General features: G+C 25.7%; 1 protein-coding gene across 1 annotated transcript in view; it reads right to left on the bottom strand.

Annotated features, from left to right (window-relative positions):
- Positions 1–4,332: 4,332 nt before the first annotated feature.
- LOC100868134 (uncharacterized) overlaps positions 4,333–27,304 on the bottom strand; it is a 56,627-nt gene continuing 33,655 nt past the window's right edge. Inside the window, exons 2-7 of the mRNA XM_003695977.4 lie at positions 14,753–15,071; positions 11,649–11,889; positions 7,436–8,120; positions 6,037–6,553; positions 5,727–5,861; positions 4,333–5,545 (exon numbers count right to left, since the gene is read on the bottom strand). Of these exons, the coding sequence (XP_003696025.1) occupies positions 5,399–5,545; positions 5,727–5,861; positions 6,037–6,553; positions 7,436–8,120; positions 11,649–11,889; positions 14,753–15,071 (2,044 nt within the window). The 3' untranslated portion in view covers positions 4,333–5,398. The remainder of the gene's footprint in view (positions 5,546–5,726; positions 5,862–6,036; positions 6,554–7,435; positions 8,121–11,648; positions 11,890–14,752; positions 15,072–27,304) is intronic.

Here is a 27,304-nt window from a genome sequence, read left to right as displayed (position 1 = left end):
AATTTCTTTCGATGAACGTTCGATTAATAAAAGAAATTTGAAATATCTTGAATAAAAAAAAAAATCCCATACGTTACAATTCAATAATTTTTTTAAATCAACTAATTTATTTTCTTTTTTAGAAAGATATATTTATACTAATATCCCACGACAAGACTCGAAAAAAATATAAAATAGAGAGACTTGTCTTGAAAAGACTAAATATACTATATATGAAAATAAAAAAGATTTCTCTAAGTATAATAATTTAAAAAAGGAGAACACATAACTAACTATTCCACTTGGAAAATTATTACAATAAAATAAAATTCGTAGATCATTAACTTTCACCTGTCACATCGACTGTCATCATTCATCAATTCGTATCTCAGATTGTGTCTCACTTTTGAGGAGAATCGATCAATTTTAAACAAGCAACCATCATTAATCATCAATTCACAGACTATAAAATAATATCAGAAGCTTATTGATTAATAAAAAAAAAAAAAATCCACTTTTACGTCCACAATGTTGTTCATTGAAATGAATCGTAAATCATTTCATCAGATAATTAATTTCTTTTCTTTTTTATTTTTATTATTATTTTTTTCTTTTTTTTTCGAAAAAATATTTTCCCAGTATACATAATACGTCACTTTTATCAAAATTTAAGAAATCACAATTATTCCTCCTACCGAAGAATTTATTGATAATGCAAAAATTTTATTTGTACAAGTATCTCTCGATCATCGACGAACAATATGAAAATTTTTACAGTAGTCCGTAGAATAATGATTTCAAATTTCTGTCTTATGAATTTTAATTATCTTCTTCAAATGTAATTAGAACGTAGAAGCAAACCTGGGCAATCTGAAGAAAAGTTTCAAATTATTTTTAAATTATTTTTTGAAATCATTCGAGAAATTATATATTTTTGAAATAACAAAAATATTTTTATATGAAATATTTCATATTATAAAAATTAAATTAATACATTTGTAATTAACTTCTAAATAAAAAAATATAAATTAATTTATTATTTGGTTTTGATGAAAATAATTGGTTTCTTAATAATTAATTTTCAATATTAATTCTCACTTTTAAGCACTATTATAAACTTAATTATTACATTTATTATTTAATATTTATTATGAATATTCAAGAATAAATTTTAATAATAAATTTCAATAAATTTCAAGAAGAAATAATAAATTCATTATTTTCTCAAATAATTATTTAAAATATTTATAATAAAGACAAATCTTGTCTAATTTTAATCATAAGATCCAACACAATTTTATGATTTAATTAGATTTATAGATTAGTAGAATTTTTTTTGCAATATAACTAGAATTAACATTTACAATATCTTTATAATAACATAACTAATATATATTTATAATAACAACTAATATTTTGTTAAAAAAAAAAATTTTAATTCAACGAAAAAATTTCTTTTCATTAAAGAAAAAAAATTCATTGAAAGAAAACTGAAGATTTTTAAATATTTTTGTTCTTCTTTTGAAAATGAATAATTCCTCAACTTAATATCTCCCTAATATTGTCTCAAATTCTTTTACTTAATCAAATAAAAAAACATAACATTAATTTAAAAAATACTTATTAAATAATAATTTGTATTATTTGAAATAGTTCTAAATTATTGTATGAAGTAAATTTCGCCCAAGTCTGCAAAAGAAAAGTTAAGAAATTTTCATTATGAACAGTTCTCAAAGAACTTAATCCCAAAGCTAATCCTAAAATCGTACGACGCTCAAAAAAGGTAGAGAAATTTGAACGAAGATGAAGATGAAATGAGAGATTTACCGTCTGGCCAACAGCGAGATTTTGATGAAAATCTCCGTTAAAGCACAGAGCAAATATCAAGCTTATACGTGATTGCTGATATCGAAATAAATATTCAATATCGCAATATTGACGCTCTTTCGTCGTAGCGCGATGATCCTCGTTTTCTTTATTTTATTCCCTGGAATACTCTAACACACGCGCGTTCTCGATGGAAATATTTTAAAATAAAATCGATCGAACTTCACTCTCATTTTCGTTTCCATTTTTTACGATTGAGAAGAGAATTTAACAGTTATTCAATGATTAACAAATCGAAAAGTTAAAAATTTGAAATTTTTTATTTGTAACTATTCTTTGGGTAATTTCCATTAAGTGGAATTCGATATTTTCATTTTGTTTCGTTTGTTCATGTTAAAATTTAATTTTACGTTTCAATTTATTTATAAATTAGATCGATTGAAAAAACATTTCTTTATATTTTTATTTTTATATTTTACAATTATAATTGAAAAGAAATTTAGAGAAGGGACTCGTATAACGAAATGAAAATTAAGTAAATTTTAATTTTGGATTTTTAAATATGACAAAAATAAAGGGAATGATATAATAATAATTATGATAAAAATAGCCAAATATTATTATACAATGTACATATAAAGTGTTTAAATCACTAGCTTAATATATATCAAGTAGAGAGAAAAGAATGAATTCATTTATAGATAATTTTCAAAAAAATTTTCAAAAAGTTTTTTGAAGATTTAAGAAGATAATCCTAGTTTGAAATTCACACGATGATAAGGGAAAAAAGAAATAATGAAAATTAAAAAAATTAGAGAAAGTCGAGTGTGATGCTTAACCTCCAAGAAAAAATAAAGAATGAAAGAAATTCTATTTTGAGGCAGTGACGAGTCATTGACATAATGAAAAAGAAAAAAGGTTAAGTACTAGTTACAATGGAAACAGTAACTTTTTTATGCAAACTGAACGTCATATATTCTACAAAGACGAATTATTACATCATGAGTACATCATGAGTTTGAAAAGAAAAAAAAAAATCTTAGAAAAATTAGAAAAAAAAAAAAGAAAAAAGAAAGAAAAAGGAGAAGAATAAAGACTAAGAGAAAAAGAAAAAAAAATTTACAAAAAAAGTGGAACACCGGGATTCGTCGATTGATTGAGAGACGTAACATTATTTGTTAAATGAAAACAAAACTTTTTTTTATCATTTCTTATCAACAGAATAATATTGGACACCGTGGATATTTAATGATTTGGATGATCAATCAAAATTTCTAAATTATTCGACATTTGGAATTCAGCCTATTTGTTGACTCAACGAGGATAGTCGTCGATGACTAAAAAATATTGAAACAATATGGTTAAATCGTTGGCAGTGTTGGCATGAAGCGTAAACGAAACTCGCTAGAAAAGCTGAGCGCGTGATTATAAAATATGAAACATGAGACTATTGTTTTGCATGACAGTGTTTTATATCGATTGATTTTTAAACTTGGAAACTTATGTGTAATATTTGAACTATTTAAAAGATCAATGAATCGAACAATTTGACTGATGAGTTAAAGTTATATGATATTTTAAAGACTCTTATACACGTATATGCATATTATGTCATTTAAATATTACAGCAAATATATTAATATTATTATATGATATTTTATTTTAATATATTTCTTATTGTGTTTATTATAATTAAATATTATAGTATTAAATACTATATTTTTATAAATAGCACTTTTTTTTTATAATATTTTCTAGCATGTTGTTAAATAATATTAAAATATTAAATACTATAATTTTTAATATATAATAGTATTATATATTAAATATTATGATGTATTGAAATTATTATAATTTATTGTAATTAATATAAATTATTTAGTTATGTCCTAGATATATTAATTCGATAATACTATATAAAAAATATCACTATATCATTGTATTTTTTTATTTTTAATTTTTGATTATTTTTATCTTCTTTATAATATTTTTATAAAATGTTCAATTATCAAATGTTACAATTTTAAAAATTGTAAAATTGAAAATGAATTCTTTAGGAAAATATCTAAGTAATATTTAAATATTTTAATAAGGATACTGTGTTAATTTTTTTTTTCTTTGATACTTAAATTTATTTTATAAATTCAAATTATTTAATTCAATTATTCTGAGCGCTCTTGAGAATAGATTATAATTTAAAAGAAATATATATTGTTCCAAATAATAAAAAAAATAATCGTTTAGACAATTATTCACTGTATTTAATTATTTTCTGTAACGAAATATTATCTCTATTATATTAAGATATATTTTATTAAGTTTAGCGCTGAAAAATATTTTAGTTATAATCTTCGATGTTATGTTTGCATTTCACTGTCACGCGCTCAACTTCATTTCATTAGATAGAACAAAGAATGCAAGATACGAAACGCTGCAAAGAATTCCGTATGTCGATTTTCTTAATATATATATAATATATTAATTTGAACACACTACATGATTTTCAGGTATAAGCATAAAAAAAAATTTCTTATGAAAAATACAAAATTATATTTTTGCCACATTTTTGACATGTAGGAAGAAAGCAATTTATAAAGTATCTACTTTTTTAATTAAATTCCTGATGTTTTTTTCATAATATCTAAATTATATTAGAAATATTTCTAACTTTTTTCATTTTTGTTGAAAAAAAAAAAAAACTGTAGTATGTTCCAATTAGGAATCAATCTATATATTAATTCAATCTTGTAAAATGTAAAGCTGTTCATTTTACAATGTAAGTCTTATCCTCGGTTAAAGTTCCACAAACATTCCACGATCCTTCACGTTAAAAATATCGTGACTTAAATTCACTTGTCGAAAGTGTATTGTCCATGTACTCAAATCTCTGAATTATAAACAAGCAACGAATTGAATCAAAATCGATTTTAGAAACATCTGCGGACTCTATCGAAGATTCACTGCCCGCACTGGATGTATATTACACTTGTACATATACTTATTCTCGACATAATAATCACAATGAAGTCATTAATAGAAATATATACGCATATATATATGTAATATATATGCATATTCATATATATATATGTATATGAAATTTAAGTAAACGAGCATCATTAAATCATCATAAGGACACCCGTTTTTAATGTTTTCGTGTAATAATATTATGTGTGTTGTCTGATGTCTATTTGTCAAATAGAAGTCATATGTTTTAATACGAAATTATTTCTCGAGAGCTGACGTGTCATCTCTAGAGATTATATCCTATCTAAATATATTTTACGCGCTAAATGTGTCGCTCGAAAAAAGCTGAGGATAGAAAAAAAAAAACGCGCCAGTGATGGCAGTAAACTTCATTTAGCATCGGTATCACCGTTGGTTCAATCATATTTAACGTGGACGACAATAGCAGGCGCGACTGAACTGAATTAGAACACCGATCAAGAGCTATTCCATTAATGCTAAGGTCAATTATGTACAAAAATTTGTTTTATATATTACACACGACGATTTTGATCCGTCATTAGAACTATTCTCCGACGGATACCCGGCAGTTAAAGGAATGGTGTCAAGCGCTATGCACCTTCCCTTAGGAGAGAACGTTGACCTCGCGTGGTGAACTGCACACGTTTAACACGTTGCTCGTCGAGTTAGGCGTGATCTGACTTCGGGCCTCGTTCTGCGCTTGTCGTATCGCTTCCTTATATGGACCTCTTTTCTTTTTATTGTACCGCGTCTGAAACAAAAGCCAAATGATATTAATTATTAAACTGTTGATTGATTATTCCATTGCAGCAAAATTAATATTCATATAATTCATATAAAATGAATAAAATTAATCAAAAATAATAAAATTTTTCTTTTTTTTTTTTTTAAATTAAAAAAAAATGCTTTAGATAATATATTTGAACAATTACCTTGAATGTTTCTAAAAATGGACTTAATTGGTCACATGACATAAGAGAACTAGTTGAAGAACCGTACCAGGCGACGTGAGCTTGTGGCCCAGATGATGTACCATCCTCTTTACAAGAAACTGTGATACTAAGGACCTAAAAGAATAAAGCAAACGTTCAAAATTACAACATTTATTTAAACTGAATGATTATATCAATAAATAATACAAAATAAAATAACCAATATAATATAAAACACAAATATTCAACATCTATAATATCCAATATATAGTTTTCATTATATATTGTTGAAATATATTTTAATGCATACTTTTCCGGGCCACCAAGGAAATCCATGAATCTTTCCCCATACCACATCGCCAACATCCATTCTTCTACCATTAGCAGTAAGACAATGTTCCACAGGAGTCGCGGCAAGACGCATCATCAAAGGATGAGATTGTGGCGGAAAGTCTGGAGCAATCTCGCCAGCATCGACTTCAGGTTCCTGTTCACTCAGTTCATCACTACTGGCACCAGGACTCTTACAACCCGACGAAGAATTACTCACAGGATAATCACATCTAGCATAAGCGTTTGTGTTCAATCTCTTCAGAGATATTGATAATTTTTGCTTCAGGCACTGCTCCTTTATGGCTGTGTACGATTCGCTACCGGGAAGAACATTCCAGTTTTGTTGATTCTCAGTGCTTCCAGGTTCTAAGCATGTTTGCTGTTGATGCTGCGATTGTTGGCTTTTGTGTTTCCGGTCTTCCTTGTGTTTTTTTTTATGTTTCACTTTATGTTTGCGTCGGTGGTATGATAGAGTATCATATGTAGGATTATATCTATAACAAAAGATATATTATAATTAATATCATAATAAACTATAAAGAGAAATGCATAAAATTATTAATATATTTGAAAGCAAAATTTTTAATCAATTAAATTATTAAATAATGAATGTTGCATTAAATATTGCAATATTATATTTCATTCATTTTGAAATTATTAAAAATTTAATCAATTACTTTCATTTGCTAATCATACTTTTATATTGCTCTAATTCTTTTCTTTGTTTTTTCAAAATAATAATGTTTTTTTTTAAATACAATATGCAAAAACAATATGATTTACAGAATATATAGAAATTAGAATTAAAATAAATTTTTATTTCAAATGTAAAAATTGTAATTCAAATAAAAAAATATAATATATTTAAAAAATATTTATTTTACAATATAATAACTATAAAAAATAATCAGATATCTTACATACCATACATTATATTTATTAAATCCAAATTATATTTCATATTATTTTCACATTAAAATTTTGATACTATCATAAAAAAAATATCATAAAAAAATATATATACTTTTCATTGGGAAATAAAAGTATGTGCACATATCTTTTATAATTTTATATATATATATATATATATATATATTAAATAACAATTACGTCATCTGTACATGACTATTATTTAATATATACAATAATAATTATACAATAATAATTTTTATTACATCCATAAAAGTATGAATCTATGACCATGTAATCCATTCATTATACAATAATTATACTAATATTTAATATAAGATAAAAGCAATAATTATTAATTAAATATGTATATATTTAATAAGCATATTGATAATGTGTGATTATCAATAATTTTAATCTATAAATCCTCTCAATGAAGTATTTAATTAACAAAATCCATATTTTACCTTGGCGATCCATTGCAAGGAGATCTCGCAGGCGAAACACCACCGAGCATTTTCCTTCTGGCTTCTTTCTTAGCTTTCTTCAGTGCACGTTTCGCAGCTTTAGCACTTGCGTCCTTTACACCTTGCTTCTGAGGATCCACTTGCTCTTGTCCATCTTCTTCCCCATCTTCGCGATAATCGTAATCATTATCAAAATTTCTCGGCAATTCTAGTGGATCTCTCTCCGTTTCAGTCTGCGCGTCCTCAGCATCATCAGTTTCCTGCTCATATTCCGGATCCTGGATTTTAGAAGGTATCTTCAGAACGGTTCCCTCGCCTTGGGCACCGAAAGAGATCTTAATCACCGGAGTGGTTCTCGCTGTTCTCGTTGGGTCTTCGAACACGGTTTCGTCCCATAGATCCTCCATCGATCCTACAGAACGTTTCTTCCGAGGTATACGGCCCGTTCTCGGCCTCATCGTCGAATCAGCTGCCGCGAATGTTTTTTTCTCCTCTTCCTCCGGTATTTTAGCGCTTTCCACCGACGAACTACTAAGTCTCCTGGGTGTGGCGCAGTACGCCATTGATGGATTGCTGTCACAATCTGTCGATTCCATCCGTTCCTCCGTTGGTTCCGTGGCATTAGCCGATGAATCGCCCTCATCAACTCTGTTGTTCCAATAGGATGGACTGACTTTAACCTTTTCTATGGAAAAGAAAAAAGAAGATGATATGAGATTTCAAGAATTTTATTGTTATTTTAATTAATTAGATAAATTCATATACAAGTTTTTGAAAGATTATCCATTATTTTCTAAAGTTCATATATTTATTTTAAAAGATTTGCATATGATCAATAATATTACCAATGTTTATTACCATAAATATTCATTCATACCATAATGGATTAAAAATATTGTAGTAAAATTGTATGGAGAAAATTATTGTATCACATATTTTTAACAGTATTATTGATCATGTGCAGACTGAAGAAACTCAATAAATATATTATATTATATAATATTCTTTAAGAAAAATCGGATTAAAATTTTATAAATCATATATCTATTCATGTATAGATATTGTATAACAGTGTTTCTCAATTCTAATCAACATTGAATCGCATTAAATTTTTAATGGATCGTGGTAAAAATAAACCATTAAATATTGCCTTCTATTATTTTCTTCATAATTTATAAAAGATATTTAAAAATACAATTCAATCTTTATTGATTTTTTATAACTTTAAAATTTATTTTATTTACAATCGTTAGTTTTATATGTTTTCGTAGTTTGTAATTAATTTTAATAAAAAAATGTAAGATATTCAATATACAAAATTGTTATTTGTCAAAATATACATAATTTTTTTTATACAATGATTCTAATTTATATTTTAATTTAAATATTTGAGCCGAAAAAAAACTATTACAAATAAATATATAATAATAAAAAAGTTAAGAAACGTTGTTTCGTAATAATTTTACTTTTTATGTACTTTTTATTTTATTATTTACAATAATGATATTGATATATTCATAATTGATATATAAATTGAAATTTCTTGATTTTCAAAAACTATTTTTACTTTTTCTTGACGTAACGAGTAGTTTTAAAATCATTCACTCATCACATCTTTTTATAACTATTGCAACATATATGATAGGAACACTATATAAATATAAAAACGTCGTAATATTATGTCAAGGATAACTAATCACAAATTATGAAAAAATAATTCCACACTATTAGTTTGTAATATATTAGGATATATATCTGTTGATTTGTTGTATTTATTTTTAGTATAGCAGTGAGCCTAGAAAAAAATTAAATTGGATCCATGTGGAAAATTAAATCGATACCCAAGAGATTAATTAAAAGTAATCAGTAGTATTTCATGAAAAATCTTATTATCTACAAATGGACCTTACATAATTCGACCATCGAAGCCGAGGATAATTTAAGTACTTTTCTCTAATGCAAACTTCTACAAGATTAAGATCACATATTATAAAAAACCTTGTACAAAATGGATCAATATAATAAAACCTTTATATAACTTTTAACAATTTTATTTTATTTTTAGAAGTGAATTAAGATAAATAGAAATTACGTAATAAATACAAAATAAAGATATTAAGAACCCATCGAACATAAAATATTTAATGTATATGATGAATCTTCAATATTTTTTTAATGTCTGCCATAAATCATAAATCATTTATTATATTTTTAGATAGATAGATAGATACATTTTATATAGATAGATTTAATGACTAAAAAAAATATTTGCACTTATATTCATTAGTTATATCTAAGTATATTATATTTTATATAATATTCTCATTTTCATATTCTCAAATTTTACAAAAAAAAAAAAAAAAATATTATACTATGAAAATAAAATTTGATTTTGAAAAGATTTCTTTTGGAAAATAGGAATATGGACAAATATATGATTACTTTTTGTATAATTATCTGCTAAAATAAATAAATATTGAAAATTATAAAAGAATTTTTAAATGTATTAATTTTTTAAAATAAAAAAATAATTACAAATAAAAATAATATTAAAAATCGCTATATTAAATTATTTATAATTGTGATTTTAAATTTTATAACATATATCATTGTTTAATAACATGTCAAGGAAGTAGCATATTATAATTTATTTTTATCCTTAGAATATCAATACAAACTATAACATCAATTATTTCATAAAATTGATGAATTCATAAAATTGATGAATTTTGGAAAGAAAGAGATTGTTTATTGATCATATTTCATATATATCATAACATCCTAATATATTAATTTTTTTTATATCTAAAATTGGAACTGAAAACAACATAAGAAAATAACAGGCCATGTATCAGTAAAGAATAATTTTTGAATTATATTTACGTAGAAATTAAATAAAAATATAAAAAAAAGTTATAAATAATCAATTTTTTTCTTATCTTTTATCAATTATACATGTGAATTATATAAATGAATTACGTATCAAATGAATTAAGTAACGTGATCACTTTAAATAATTCATAAATAATATGTGAAGGTATTACAATATATTCTAACCCCTTAGAATATTAATCCAAACTACTACATTATCAATTATTATGGTAACAAATTCTTCGTGAGAAGAAAAAATTATTTACTTAATTATGAGATATAACGCAAATAACGCAAAAAAAAAAAAAAATCATTTAAATTTTTTTATATGGATTATTTTCTTAATTTGGTTTTTATCATTCATTTGTCGATTTAATATATTATTCAATATATTTATTAACAGATACACTAACTGAGTCATATAACGTGTCTGTTTCAAATATTTATTACGTGAAAAATTATTTCATACAAAAGTTGCATAGCGAGAGATAATTTGATGTTATTCATTTCTTGCAAATAGATATACATATACATATGATATTATTTTTTAAAGGAGGAATGATGTATTCTTTATATATACTAATTATAATGATTATTATTTGCTAAAAAAAAATTATCTGAAATTATTTATAGTAAAAAATTCTAATCTTAAATAATATTTCTTAAAATAATAACTTTTTCCTATAAATAATAAAAAGTAATTTTGTTATAATTTTTTTTAAATAATCTGATTAGTCTTTTCAAAATATATCATTGAAATTAAAAAGCAAATAACTTTCACATGTCCTCTATTTGCAAAGAAATGAATAATATCTCTTCGTTCACAACTTTTTTGTTTATTAAACATTTTTTCATAGAAATAATTTACGAATTATTTAAAGTTAATTATATAAAAACATTCATCTGATACGTAATTCACTTAATACGTAATTCGCGTAATTGCTAAAAGATAAGAAAAAAAAATTAATTATTTAAAATTTTTTATTTTATATTTCTTATTTTTATTCAATTTTTATGCAAATATATATATATTCAAAAAGAAAATATTTATTCTTTACTATGATCTATGAATTGCTACTTTCCTATGCTGTTTTTAATTTCAATCTATTGGTATCATATCAGACATTAAAAGATAAAGAAAAAATTCGCAAATGATTTATTTGTTTCTGAAAATGGAACAGAGTTACTAAAAGTATCGAATATTTCGAAGAATAAAATTATAATTACACAATTTCCTTTTAAATGATTAATTTTATTCTAAAAAAAAAAAAAAAAAAAAACAAACATCTCCTAGATCTCCTGACATAATATTCTGTTCGAATGTGAATGAATAAGAACTGACCGTTTGCTTGTATGGCGTTGTTGATCTCGTTCGGTTGCAGTCTCGAAATTTTAGGGATGAGAGATGGTCCAAGCTTCGACGAGTCGGGACTGAGAGCCGTGGACGACGAGGATTTGGCCGTTTGGTGAGATGACACCGTAATGTTCTCGGTCTGACACTCGGAGAACAGTACTCTCGAAGCTTTTTGCGGCTGCTGACCGCAACGTCGATCGCTTCTTCGAGTGGATCCATGGCCCGTGACCTAATCGAATCGAAACATCATGCGTTTTTATCGTGATGCGTGAAAAATCGACCGATCCATTTGTAATCTTCCGCATCTGGTTTCGAATTGAAAAATTTCATTCTAGAGTTGAAATGACTTTGAAAATGAAAAAAGAGAAAAAAAAAAATGTTATTCAATACGTGCAAAACGTTAATATCGTTAATATTTGCAATATCTGTCGTTCGTTGCATTTGTTTACGATATTAATGTTTATATAGTTTTATATTATTATTAATTATCATAAAGTTGCATAATTAAAAGATTCTTTCGATATATTATTTCTATTAAATTTCTTCCTTAAAACTTATTCAGATGATTCATATTAAATTATACATTCGACGATTGATAATAAAATTTTATCTTTATTATGCATCCTGTTAGAGACAGTGAATTTCATCCTTAACTTCCCTAACAATTCGCGATAAAACAAAATGTAATTCAAATTCCACTCTAATAGTTTAAATATGCAAATTACGTAAATTAAACTTGAATAAATATCGCATGCGGATATATTGCAATCTTAACAAGTACCAAGAAAACTTAATCTGTTGCAATCAACACGAGATTGGAAAAATCATTTACAATCAATTATCAAATGAAATATGATAATCGAAGGAGAAAGTAAAAGAGAATGTAAACTGGAAAAGAAAAGAATTCTAAGAAAATTCTAAAAAATATTTTACAAAGAAAAATATCCCAATTGTCCCAATAATCAATATAACCGCCTGAAAACGAATATTAAATTCAATATAATATTTATCATTCAATTCAACATATGGAAATGTTAAAATGTAATAATTTTTTTTCAAAATATTTTCAAAAAATCCTAAAGAGTTTGAAAAACACTCTTCCACCTATCCAAACGAATATCATTCGATATATTACATTATTTCTGAGATAAATTTATCATAAATTTTAAAAATTTTCGCTAAAACTCCGAACATAAGTCACGGCATCAAGTATACATTCATCCGACACCGAGCCAAGAAACAGTATCTTGTGCTACACAATCTGCAAACACGTATAAGGTAAGATGAAAACGTCTGTATTAAATGTACCATTAGAACACTTTGTGTTAAAGTAGAGAAGAACTTGGAAGGCAACTTGCCCATGCAAGAATCAAACTGGTATTCGCACAATGTAAGTGGGCCTCTCAAGACAACTAAGCGTTAAGCTACTTTTCCTCTAGTTCAAAATCGTATGACTTTCTTCCATGGTCTGGCGTGTTCTCATTCGACCAAGTTTCCTCCAACCCAATTTGCTCGTCCCTACTCGAAGTTTCGCAGAAACTTTCCACGACCACGCGTCATATTTGACGGTTTTTAACCATCGAAGCATCATAACAATAAACTTCGTTATAAAGCATGATTGAACTTTCACGAAGTTCTGCAAGTTCGATTTACGTGCTTTTCAATCATCAATTTGTACAGAATGGTACACACAGATAATGAATGGAATGAATTTGGCTATTCGGGTAAATAATGAGTTTTAACGAAAATTATTATATTTAATACTTTTAATAATTGTATTACATTTTTGTATTTTTGTATTATTGCAATGAATTTATGTTTATTTATTTAAATTTTGCAAAACTTATTTTATATGAAAGAAAACATAAAGACAATATATCATTTTCATGTTTTGGAAAATTCAAGTTTAAAATTTGTTTAAACTTATAATTTTTTTTATATATGAGTAGATTACTCTTTTTTTATAAAGAATTATACGTAAGCAATTAACATAATAAAAAAAAAATTCTATTTAAAAAAAACGTGTGATCTTTGAACATTCTCTATGCATTCAATTATATAGAGAAATTAAAACTATTTATATCAAATATATTCTCGTTAATATATTCATAGATCTTTGCAGAGTTAATTTGTATACAAAAACGTCGATTCAGACTTATTTATTGTAATTATAAGAGAGGTAGAATGAGACATTCTATCTTTGTTGCATTCTCACTTTGTTTCTTGCTTTGTCTAACATAAATCTTAATTGCTTATAATTTGATAAATAGATATTTTTATGTTGTTATTTTTTGATTTCTAAATCGAATATTTCAAAGATGTATCAAGGATATATTAATCATTTTCTACTGATGATAAATAAAAGTGGAATAAAATTTCAATAAATTTAAATATTAAATATATGTATGTATAGTATGTTTGACTTATTATTTTTTGTTATTATTTATTACACTGCACTTATTGAAAATTGAAATTAATGTACATATTTAAAATAAATGTAAATTTTTATACTGTATAAAGAAATAGTCAAGAACAATTTTTTAAATATAAAAGCTCAAATTCCAAATATAAGTGGACGTACAATATCTCTGCAATATCTGAGCATGTTTTGTTGTTTTTATCTTGTTACTGTTATTATTACTTTTATTATTTGAAAGATATATAATATAAATTAGAGAAATATGAATAAGAAAAAATATAGAAATTAACATTGATCCAATTAATCAATTATTAAACCATTTATTTATTACGTTTTGAAATAAAAGTTAAATACTGGTATTTCTAACTTAAATATAAACTCATGTAACAAGATTATAAGAAGTTTTTATCTTCTAAAAAAAATAATTTCTCAACAACAATTTTAAATTTCTGCTAAATACATGTATCTACCATATATGCTGAATATTTACAATAATTATAACGAAAAGATCAAAGAATGAAGAATATTGAGAAGATAAAACATCCAATACTCTTCACAAATATGTTAACAAAACACAAAGAGAACACTTATTAAAATAGAAATAAAAATGTTACACGTACAACACTCCATGGAATCTTCTCTCATCAGTCTCACAATAAGAAGGAAATATTACCTGCTGCTGCTGAGGCTGCTGCTGTTCCTGCTGAATCTCGTCGTGTTTCCGTTTTCTGCTGACGTCCACATTCTCACTGTTCTCGTTGCAGATCGATCTACACTTGCTGCAAAGCACCTGGCGCGGCCTCAACCTGACCGTTGGCCGTGCATTCTTGTACCTGGCCGGTGGATTGATGTTCCTACGAAGATCGACTTTCGCAGCGGTCAACGTGCTCTTCCTCTCTTGGAAATAGCTGAATCGGGCCGCGATTGTCGCCAATTTGTCGCCATCGGGGTCCGGTACCGGTTCAGGGGGTTGTACGCCACACGGTAGGCCTCTGCAAACGATCGTTAATTAATATTTTAAGCATTGAAGGATCAATTGGCTTGGATTCATTGGAATCCAATTTGGAAATGATCGAATATGTTAAACAAAATAATTTGATTTTCGAAAAATACACTCAAAGAAGTATATCTTGTGGAATTTTTAAAAATTTATTTTAAAATTGTAGTAGAAGTATTGACGAGTCTCGTTAAATTGTAACTAAATTGTAAACAGGGATTATTCCTTGTGTGTTGGTATTTTTGAAAAGCTAGAGTTTTTACTGTGGATACTTTGGAAAGTCTGATCTTAAAGGATGAAACAAATACAAAAGTTGGAATACAAAAATATCGATTGAGGCTTATTTATTAAATTCACGTTAGATGAAGGGAGGCTGGAATAAAGCGTTGGTATAACAGAGAGGTAAAACAGTTTTCATTATACTTTATCGTTCAACGCAAACTTTAATTATTTATAAAATAACTTAAAAAATAATCCTTAACTTTTTCGTATACCAATTTGTTTCGCCAAAGATGTTTTAAGAATGTATTAACACCCTATTTATTTGCAATAGTAAGGTATTCAAACAAGATATTGTTCAAATTTTCTATTAATTTCAAGTAATTTCAATTTTAAAATATTTGAAGATTTTTAAAGAAATTTTTTTTCAGACTTTTTAAGACTTTTATTTATTAAAAATAAATAAATATCAGCCATAAATTATCGTTGTTTAAACTTTGATATAATTGTAAAAACATTTAATAAAAGTTAATTCAAAATTAAAAAGAAATTGCAGAGAAAAATTTTTAATTATAGGATCTCATTTGATCTCATTTCATCTCAGAGTTGAAATTTTAAATTGATCATATATTTTACTATCTACTAAAATTTATAAATTTGTTAAAATTAAGAAATTAAGATTAAATTGTATTTGTAATTAAAATACTTGCTACTTTTACTATATTTGAATATAGCTGAAAATTATTAAAGATAAAAAAACATAACAAATGAATGCAGAGAGTACGTAACATGTCTGGAAAAATGTTAAAAGTGTTAAAACTAATTAGTAAAAGAGTAAAGAAGAAAGAAAGATGAATAAAAGAAGGGAAAAAGGTATAAAAATAATTAATTTATAATAAATTATTATGTTATATAATAATATACATTTTTAATTCTTTATTAACTCATAAAAGCATCGTATTTATTTTATGAATGGAACGTTGTATTTATAATGAACGTCTGAATTATTTCCACATGATGTTTTAAACAACTTCCATTTGAAATTTGTATGCACAGTAATAAGTATAATTGGGGTAAATATCAGTTGGTATTCATATTCATATTTTCGCTACTATTTAAAGGATTATGCGACAATTTAAAGCTTTTTTTCTAAATACACATATAATTTAGGTAAAAATCAATTCAACAAACAATTTTATTATTCTATAAATCAGAAATTAGATAACAGAAAAATGTTTACGATAATAGAAAATTTAATTTTTATAGAATAAGAAATTGGATATTCAATATAAACATTTTTCTATTATTTGTATAATAATAAAGAATATTTTATATCACAACATTTCATTTAAAAAGAAAAACGGTCAAATTGTTTGATAATCAATTTTTTCTTATAATGAAAATTCTCAATTGAATGGAAATTTCAATTGAAGTTTATTATTTGTGTAATAATAAAGAATATTTTATCTCGATATTTAATTTAAAAAGTATATACATATATATATATATATATATACTTAAAATGTTTAATATTTATCTTATATCAGTTTTATATCAACCGTATAATAAGTAGTTAATATTTAATTATAGAAAATCGATATCGATTGCATTATTATATTGGAAGGAACGATATTCCTTCTATTTCATCAAAGTTCTATTTCTTTTTCGTAGAATTTTATTTTATTTCGTGAGCAGGATTCAGTGTATGGGTGGAAGAAGAGGAATCGATTGGGTGGAGTTGGTGGACTGGGAATTCGAACGCCACGTTGCTGGATATCTGGGTCATTGACAGACTGTTTCCTTCTAAGCTTAACAGTTTAACGTATCGAGCTATTTATGCTAGATTGATAAACATGATATAGATTGATAATCTTATATTTTTAACGAAGAATAACAAAAAGGGATTACGTGGAATATTAAGATTAATGGAAAATAAAGAATAGAGAAATAAAAAGAAAAAAAAATGGGAAAATGAGAAACGAGAAATTGAAAAATTAAAGAAAAAACAGAGAACGAAAAAAGAAATTAAAAAAAGCTTTTTTACAATTTTCAAAACTGTTTAATGAACTGTGCATGCTCACACTTATATTTTATTTTTAATGAAAATTTTAGAATCTAAATCTAAAATGAAAACATAGGAAGAAAAAGCATAGCAGGAAAAAATTGGGAGATAAAATATGAAACAAATTTTTTTCTTTTTATTTTCTCATTCTAATAAGTTAATATTAAAACAACATGTCAAAATGATGAATTTTGAATTTCTTTTATGATTACTGAAAATATAATAAAGTACTCTTGAAAGATGTTTAGCATTGGAATAGAGAATAGTTTATTACATGTGCCAATTTATTTTCTTCGCAACATTCTAATTTTGTTCGTCAAGATGAAATATATTTTGATATACAGTTAAATTTTGATACGTATTTATAATGTAAATACAAATGTATGAAATAATCATATATGAAATATATAGATGAATGATTTAACAATTTTCAAAAATAGTTACAGTTGACTTGAATGAGTTATAAAATGGACAAATATTTCAACAATATTCGAATAAATTTTATAATACTCGAATAATTTTATTAAATTAAATTTTTTCAAATAAATTTTAATAAAATAATGCAATAAAATATTTAAAAAAAATAAATTTAAGTTATTTACTTTTAGTCTATACATTGTCTGTATAATAGATATTTTTTTTAAAAATAATTTGAATGGGTTTTATTATTTCTGAAAATTTTAAAAAATATTATATGAAAATTCTATTTCTAAGAATAAAATAATATATATTTTTGAAAATATTTGAAAATAATACAATTGAAAGATTTTATGGAATCAAAGAAATAAACGAAGAACAATTTATTCTTTTTTCATTATATTTAAGTATAATATTATTTTTCTAAATAAATATCCTATTTTAATCATTTTTTTCACTTCTTGAGATAAATAATAAATAATAGTTTAATTTATACCAGAAAAGAGACATAAAAAAATTAAAGATGTGATACCATGAATCTCTTCAAAAATCAAAAAGTTTCGAAAAATTTTTAAATTTCAAAAGTTGAAATTTTTTTTGAATAAATTAAAAAATTGCCATAAATATTTATTGTTACTATAAATTTAAGTAATAGAATTTTAAAAATCGAAATTTATAAAAATTTTACTTCGTAAAAAAGGAATGAATTTTTAAAGAGAGAGAAAAAACTTGAAAAATGAAAGGTGAATAAGAAAAATATTCAAAAACTTCGTGATATCATAAAGTTTCGAATTTGAATTTCATAAATCTAAAAATTTGGTTTCTCCGATCTCCGATAAAAAACTTCCTGTTTCCATGTTTTTGCTAAATGCTAAATTGAACATTTTAATTAAGAAGAAGAAAAAAAAAAAGACAGAATAAACTTAAATATTTTTATTTTCCAAATAATTCTAATTTAATTATTAACCCCTTCAGATTTGTCTGGAAATTCTTTTTCCTCGATCCTGACGCCTGAATGGATTTACCATTTTGAATAGATTGATGAACGTTGAGTCGATGATTAATGAGGACGTGAAAAGGCGAAAACTTGATTATATTCAAGACAAGTCTTACGACATATTATGTACCAAGAGTAATTTGAAGAAGCATTACACCAAGAGATTAATTTTAACAACATGTTTCAACTTTTCCTTATAACGATTCGTTGAAATCGTGGTTTCTTATTTTCTCCTCGACGGAATGTGAGTCATTAAGATATTTGTCACTGCGTGATGAAACAAGAACGTATGAGACAACTGTTTGAGAACTTGTTGAAGAACACTTTCATGCATAATATCAACATCTGTTAAATTGCTTATTTGACTCTGTCTTGATATTCATTGTGAAAGGGATAAATAAATAAATGAACGTGTATATATATATATATATTTCTTTCATAAAACAGATATTAAATTTTAATATGTCTTGTTTACAAAAATATTCTTTTATAAATAATTGAAAGACAGGGGATAAATGCATTTGTTAACCCTTTGCGAACGAATGTAATTATCACAGTGGTATCAAAAGTTATAAATACACAATGTTCAATTACTAATAACATTTTGATAAAATAATATTTACTCGTATTATACATTCTTTGTATTTGACATATTTCACAATATTTTGATATTTTTTCAAATCATATATTCAATTATAATCTATTTACTTTTACGTCTGTAATTTTAGATTTAGAATTAGCAGCTTTCATTACTAGCCAAAAGTATTTTAAAAAATTTTTAAAACGATATAATAATTGTTTTATGAAAATAACTATTTTCTATTTTCTATCTATCCAATCACTATATATCATATATATTATCAAATCAACTCAATTTAATTTCCATAAACATTATTTTATAAACCAATTGCTTTACTTGCCCACCATTTAATAATTTTCTTTAACTTCTGACTCATTCTATATCATTTATATTACTAATATTTCCCATTACACGATCCACTTATTCATTTCAATCAACGTAGCTTTCTCTCAAACGAATATTTAATAATAATAATAATAATAATAATAATAATAATAATAAGAATACTCGATAAAACGTACACATAAGGAAAGAAAAACATGAATCGTGATCATAAAGCATGAAAAGTGAAGCAGGGTAAAATCGAGGCTAATATACAATCAAGCAATATAATGGCGGCCAAACGATGGAACGATCGAAAGGGGGTTGAAAGTGTTTTTTTGACATCACAATTCGCACACAGACACGAAATAATAAGTATAGTTTGGTTGAAAAAATCACAAAAATCCATGACGTATTTTCATGAAAATTACGGTTAAATTACAGAGATGGAGGAGATCTGAAATGGCGGGGAGAGGGAGAGGGAGAAAGAGCGATACGCGCGTTTAATGAAATGTAAGAGGGAAATGATATTGATCCGGGTAGATCGAATCGCGGTAAGATAATGAAGACCTTTCGTAATGAAAGTACTATTATCATAATAGCCTTCCGAGACTACATAGCTAGCGATGAAACACGTAAGCAGGTAACCGACACTCCGGGATACACAGGTGAAGTCATTGGTGTGTCTCGATTGCGATTTCGTGACCGTGTGTCTGTATAGCCAAGCTTCGTGTAGGGGGGGGGAAAAGTAAAAAAAAAAAAGATTTTAAAATGATTTGAATGGACCATTTGTTGTGGACGAAAGAATCCATTTCTTCTAAAAAAATTGAGGAAATGAATATTCATTTCTTGTGAATATTGGAGAAAATATATATATATATATATATATATTGATGATTACAGAAACGAGCAGCAAAAGTGTTAAGGCTTGTTTGTTGTAAGCAATTTAAATTTACGTTAGATGAAATAAGAGGCAGAGTGAGATTCATTCCATCTCTGTCACATTGTCCATCTTCGTCTGATTTCAACTAACAACTTAAGCAAACTTAAACTGTCCATAACTTGATAAATAAGCCTCGAGTTTTTTGAATACAAACTTTTGTGTTTACTTTAACGTGTTAATTATTTGTTTTTTAATAAAATAATTATTTCTTCAAAAATATTCATTAGACAATAGTAATATAAAAATAGTAAAATGATATCTTGCAATCGTTCTTCTTATCTATGAAAAATATTATATTATAATATTATTATTTTCATTTCGTAATTAATCTAAGACTTTTATAAATTTTATTTAAATTTTTTTAAATATAACAATTACGACAACACGAGATTAATTTCTTAAATATATAATAAGAAATCGCTTTAATCATTGCTGTTCAAAAATTAAACATCAATTTGTTAATAATTGAGATCGTGGATGATCAATTTCTTAGAAATTGAGCGATGTTTCTCTCTCTCTCTCTCTCTTATTAGTTAGTCTATTTTCTGAATCTATTGTCTGGATTACGGGTTTCGTGACTGGAATTGACCGAATGTTGGGAAAAATTAGTTGGAACGAGATAGAAAGAAATTTTTGTTCCCTTTGTTCGTCTTTCTGTTCAATTTCCTGTCAAAAGATTGCGGACGAAGATGATTTTTATCCAACTAGGATCAGAAAAATTGTATAAACCTATTTCTATTTTGCCATTGCGTGTTATTTTTATAGTTGAATTATCTTATTATTTTCGAGAACTTATTGTACACACGTTCTTCATAATCCTTGTGCGAGGAATTTTTTATTGAAACAAGTTTTAATTCAAACGTTTTATTAAATATGTAATTTTATTCGTTGAAATTTTTATCTTGTTTGCAATCTTCTCGACAATTCGATGATTAATACATGATATAACATTTTGTATGGAAATTCATATCGTAGAAATCGTAGTCAAGATACAATAACAAGCATTGTTAATTTTTGATCTATTATCTTGAATACGATTAAAATAAATTTTTAACTAGAATATTGTTAATATAAATTTGTACACAAGTAAAAAATATATTCACATTATTTGTAAAGAAATAATAATCGAAAACAAAACTTTACAAAGGCTTGTGAGTGATTGAAATTAATTTTTCTGAATTAAAAAATAATTTTGTATTTGCAACGAATTTATAAAGAATCGATAAATTGCACGAATAAAAAGGGAATGAAAATATTTTGATCGAAATAATAAATTTTTTTAAATTCAAATTATGTAGATATATTTGAAATTTATTTATAAAAAAAAGAAAAGAAAGAAAGAAAAGAAAACATTTTGGATGAATTAAAAAAGGCAGAAAAAACAGAGAAAAAATAAAATTATGATAAATTATCATAAGGTATAATATATTACTTCCTTCTTTCACAATAACTGTCTTTTCATCTGCGACGTGTCTTTCTTCTATTTGCATATAACATTCGTACATGTAAATTATGCATAAGCACGTGCATATTTACGTATTTTATTTTTGCCTTGTTCCACATCGTCTGACATACTTATTGTCGTAATTTAATTATAATATTTATTATGGATGAACAAATTAAACATTAAAAATATCTAAAAAAGAAAAGATTGATAACCAAAAATATTCATCTTTAATTAATTATCATATATATCATTTATTAAATGTAATATTTTTTTTTCACAGAATATTAAAAACTTGATAAAAATTTATTCTTATTTCTTTAAATATAATAAATTTTTTAATCATATATTATCAATTTATCGTAAGTTTTAAAAATGTGTAAATATTTCATTGAAATATTATCTAAGTTTTTGAAATGAAGAAGAAAATATATTTCAAGAAATATCACCAATTCTATGAAATTCTAATAATTCAATAATCTTTCTGGCATATATGGCTCCATTCCTAAAAATCCTGCATACATATAAACTCCACTGTACTTCCATTTCTTCTCCATTTCTTCAAAACTTTTATCAATTCATCTTGCCCACACACTGGTTCCATTAATCCTTTATACTTTTATACAATTTTATATGATATCTGGATTTGACATTCTATTTTTTTTTTTTTTTTTTAATATATAAAACATATTCTTACAACTTATATTATCTTATATATTTTGATTATAAAATCACGTTAATTTCTATGTCTCAATATAATTAGTTATAATTAAAAAATATATTTTGCAAATAAATATTATTAAAATATTCTTTAAAGAAAAATCGTGCCATAATTCTTTTGAGTTCATTTTAAAGAACGAAATCTTTACTTTCACTTTGAAGTTAATTTTCCTCAACGGTACTTTTACAGTAAGAAACGTGATAGGAAATGAAGATTTTTTTCTTTTTGTTTAAATTATTCAAAATTAACGGAGACAAGTTTAAGTAAGCGCATAAAATTTTCTTGCGAATCATAAATAATTGGAAAACTAAATTTTAAGATCTTTCGTCGCCATTTTATCGTACTTTTAATGAAAAGTATATCATCAAAAATAAAATAATCCAAACTATACTATGATTAAAATTATAGACACGAATATGTTTAATGTTTGTATCGTTGATTGTATGTTGAGATAAAATATCACACAAATTTCAAAAAGATTATACTTTCAAGAAATCATGAATACTTCAACTTCAGTATTTCAATTCACAATTTCTTATATTTACTTCTTTAGTTGAAATTCAATTGAAGAATTTCTCAAGAATTCCTCAAAATTTTTCATGACGACACAAACATCGATCAATTCCAAACAAAATGCACAAATTTCAAAACACTAAACACAAAAACATTCCCCAAAAATTTCTAAAAAATCCTTCACCACAAACAAACGAAGACGAAATAAAAGAATCTTCTAAAAAAATCCTACTACCAATCCCTCCTACCAAGAAAAGAAAAAAGAAAAGAGACAAAAAAGCTCGATTCCTGGTCGATAATATTTCAACAATTTCTCCACTCAAAGCCACTCGGCCGATCCTAAAAACCATCCATCCATCGAAATTCCCTCCCAGCGGTTGCAATTCCTAAGACGAGTTTTCCATGGCATGGCAATAGGCAAAAGAGGTAGGGCAGCGCCTCTGGAATGGCGGAGCAAAAACGAGGCAAGCTGACCGCGGCCGGTGGTTTCATAACGTCGAAAACCATCTGTGCGATGCAGACAGGTCCACCAGGCCTTGCCGAAAGATTATTGGGCAATGGTTCCACGGAACATGTTCTGGCCGGCCATCAGCCTAGGCTTGGGCTGTTTCGTGCAACAACACAACGTTGGTATTGATTCGAGAGGGGTGGACAATGAGCGACAAGCCTGGACGGTGTATCCATTAATATTTTCCGGTTTTTCGATAACGGGTGACCATCGAAAATTCCGGTGGCAAATGAGTGTTCCAGATAAAAGGCAGCAGAGGGCTGAAAAGGAAAGGCGAAGGAGAGAGGTTTCCAGGTCGTGAGCAAGATGTATATATACTTTTTGCTTTCTTTTCTTTCTTTCTTTCTTTTTTTTTTTTTTTTGGAGGGGAGGAGAACTTTCGAGAGGCGTATGCGGTTTTCATTTTGAGATTGGTGGTGTATAATGTCTCTAGGATTATTTTTCGAAAGCATTGGTTTATTATTCTGTTTTCACTGTGTGCGCGTGTCTATGTATTGTTGCAGGGAGGAATATTTGAGAGGCGGCTGTTTTAATTCTGGTGAAGTTTGAAGATGAAAAGATGTTGGAATTGAAAGTGTTTTTGGTTGGATGATCTTTCTCTGTCCGATTGTATTGTATCTGGTTTTTAAAGAGTGTATTTATTTACGAGTGTATTTCGTTTTTTATATTTAAATTTGTACATTCGCGTGAATTAATAATAATCGGATTATATAAATATTAAGGGATATATATATATATATATATGAAACGTTATATTTTAAACATTTTCTATAGATAAATTTATTTATTAAATTTATATGTATGTATATATGCATAATCAAAAATAAAAAATTTTAATGCCTACAATTATTTTTATCATCCTCACGTGAAAATCATGACAATTAATAAATTAATTCTTTGTAAAATATAAAATTATTTTTAATTCTATGCATTTAAGTTTCACATTCAATTAATCTTACAAATATTTTATCTCTTTCTTAAAATAAAACAAGATAACTATGGAATTTAATAATAACATTTTCAACAATTTTCATTATTTGAAACTTAATTCTTTCTTTCAAAGACTTTATTTATCGTTTCAAAAATTTCAAAAATTATCTATATCCAACTTAATCTATTTTTAAAAAAAAAATATTCATTATTCCTTCACTATCACCCTTAAAAACGTTTAGAAAAATTTTAAAATGCGAAGAAAAAGCTCATACTCCGTCATCTCTGTTATTTTGAAAATCATCTCGTCTCTAGCTCTATTTTGAGAATTTCTCGTGTCTTTTCACGATAAACTCTTTCGTAGGATTTTTTTCAATGAGACGAGAATCTCACACGGGCTTCGCCATTCGTTTATTGTTTATACATACGTGTGGCGTCTTATGACGTCCCCGTTTCCCAGAGTCTCTACGTTTCACGACTCTGTGAGTAATTAAGGTAGCTGCAATTAGAGACGTACCAACCGAAATGAGTAATGAGTTTCAGCCGGCGGATGACACAGGTACATCTCAAGCAAAAGGATCTTCTACGACAATGGAAGCGACGTTAATACAGTGAAATTTTCTTTAACCGTGTGTATGTGTGTTTATATCTTTTATGTTAAATTTTTTCAATATTTTATCAATGAAAAAAATTCAAAGAATTAATAATAAAATTAATAATTGAGAAAATTTTCTTTCATCTTTGTGTCTTTCTTTTTCGAGCAATGCTGTAGATATTAATACAAAAAAGTTCAATTTATATAATTTGGATTAAATGAAATTTTTTTAATCGTATCTTTTTAAATAATGTACGATACATCAATAAGTAAAATTTGTATTATTTTGTCAATTGTGTATCATATATATATATATATCAAAATAATTAATATTATTTTATTGAATTTTGAATATTGGGATATTTTTTTTATTTTAAAGAATGATAAGAACTTGGATTTTCCAATTAAAAATAAATACTACTGTTTTAAAAAAAAAGGTTTTTAATAAATTCTTAATTCTTTTTATATGTTATTAATAAAAGATTAATTATTTGAGGAGAAATTGATATACATATCACAACTCGTGAAGTATTAAAATAAATTCAAATTGAAAAATTGAGATATATGATTAAGACAAAATAAGAAGAAAGAAAATGAAAAATTATTTGTTCAATTTATTATTATCATTGCTTAATAATTGCGCATAACGTTTTAACGCCTATAAAATTTCTTTCAATGGAGTCATTTTGAAACTAATGCAAATGAAGAATGATCATGATTTTCAAAATTGAAATTTACAAAAGATGAATTGAAAAAATTAAATTAATACAAACACTCTTAAATTATCTCATATAAATTTAACGTGTATAAAATAACATTTTAAAAATATCGAATAATATTGCAGTAAATATTAATGAATACTGAATAATATTTTGACAGAGATAAATTAATTTTATAAATATAACTTACATCTGTACAATCTTTAAATACGGAAAAAAAATTTTCCTACAGAAACGAACAAAAGTTAATTTAACTGAAGAAAAAATTATTATCACAATTAGATAATATTATTGTCACAAATTTTTTTCATAAACTTTATCAAAATTAATGTGCCTATCCCATTATACTCGTCTCTAAAACATAAAAAATAAAATAAAAACTTTTGACGAGTCTACCAAGGACAAAAAATAATAAATATAAACACTATACTTCTCGTGTTATTTCTCTTCCACGAATCGTAAAATATTATCAATATAAGATTTCAAACGTTCACATATTTTTTTATTTATAAAAATATTCCCATTCCCACGAACTCCAGCATTTTTATGAAATTATAATGTACAAGCGGCCAAAAAATAAAAATCGTATTTCCACGGAATAAAACGGATAAATAAAAGGTGGAAGGAGCCGAGGGGCTCGGCCAGAGCGAGGGAAAAATCTACATTCGTTGTTCGATCCGATCGTGAAATCTCGCGTGATGAACGAGCTTTCCGCGTAACTCGAAAAAACTTCAGAAACTTGTGCATTCAGGCTGCAACGTGTTCCACCGGTGAATAATGCGAACGGATCCCGCGGTAATGTGATTTATATTGCACGGTGAAATATAGATGATCCATCTGTGAAGGAAATTAGAACGGATCGGGATGGAGCTACGGCGAGATCTCTCTCGTGATTTTGATCGTTATCTGATAGATTATGTGCTCTTGATCGCTGATTATTTTGTCAAGACTTGATTAGATTCTAGATAATAATAATAGTAATAGTAATATTTATTAATTATGAATAAAAATTTTATGGATAATATGAATAATAATGAATAACAGTAATATTATTGGAAATAATAAATAAAAATACAAGTTCTGCATAATAATAATGATATATTATTAATATATTATGAGAAATATAATTATTTAAGTATTAATTTAAAAATTCTTTTAAATCTTTTTGTCTCTAATAAAAAATAAAAAAGGAATATTATTTTTTTCTTTCTTTTTTTTTTTTTGATAATATGCAAAATAGTAATGTTTTTTAAAAACAT

The sequence above is a fragment of the Apis florea genome, unplaced genomic scaffold, assembly GCF_048593485.1.
Source record: "Apis florea isolate Af1SG1 unplaced genomic scaffold, ASM4859348v1 contig_2272_pilon, whole genome shotgun sequence".
NCBI classification, from domain to species: Eukaryota; Metazoa; Arthropoda; class Insecta; order Hymenoptera; family Apidae; genus Apis; species Apis florea.
The sequence above is the reverse complement of the archived record's forward strand: the minus strand, read 5'-3'. Positions and strand labels throughout refer to the sequence as shown.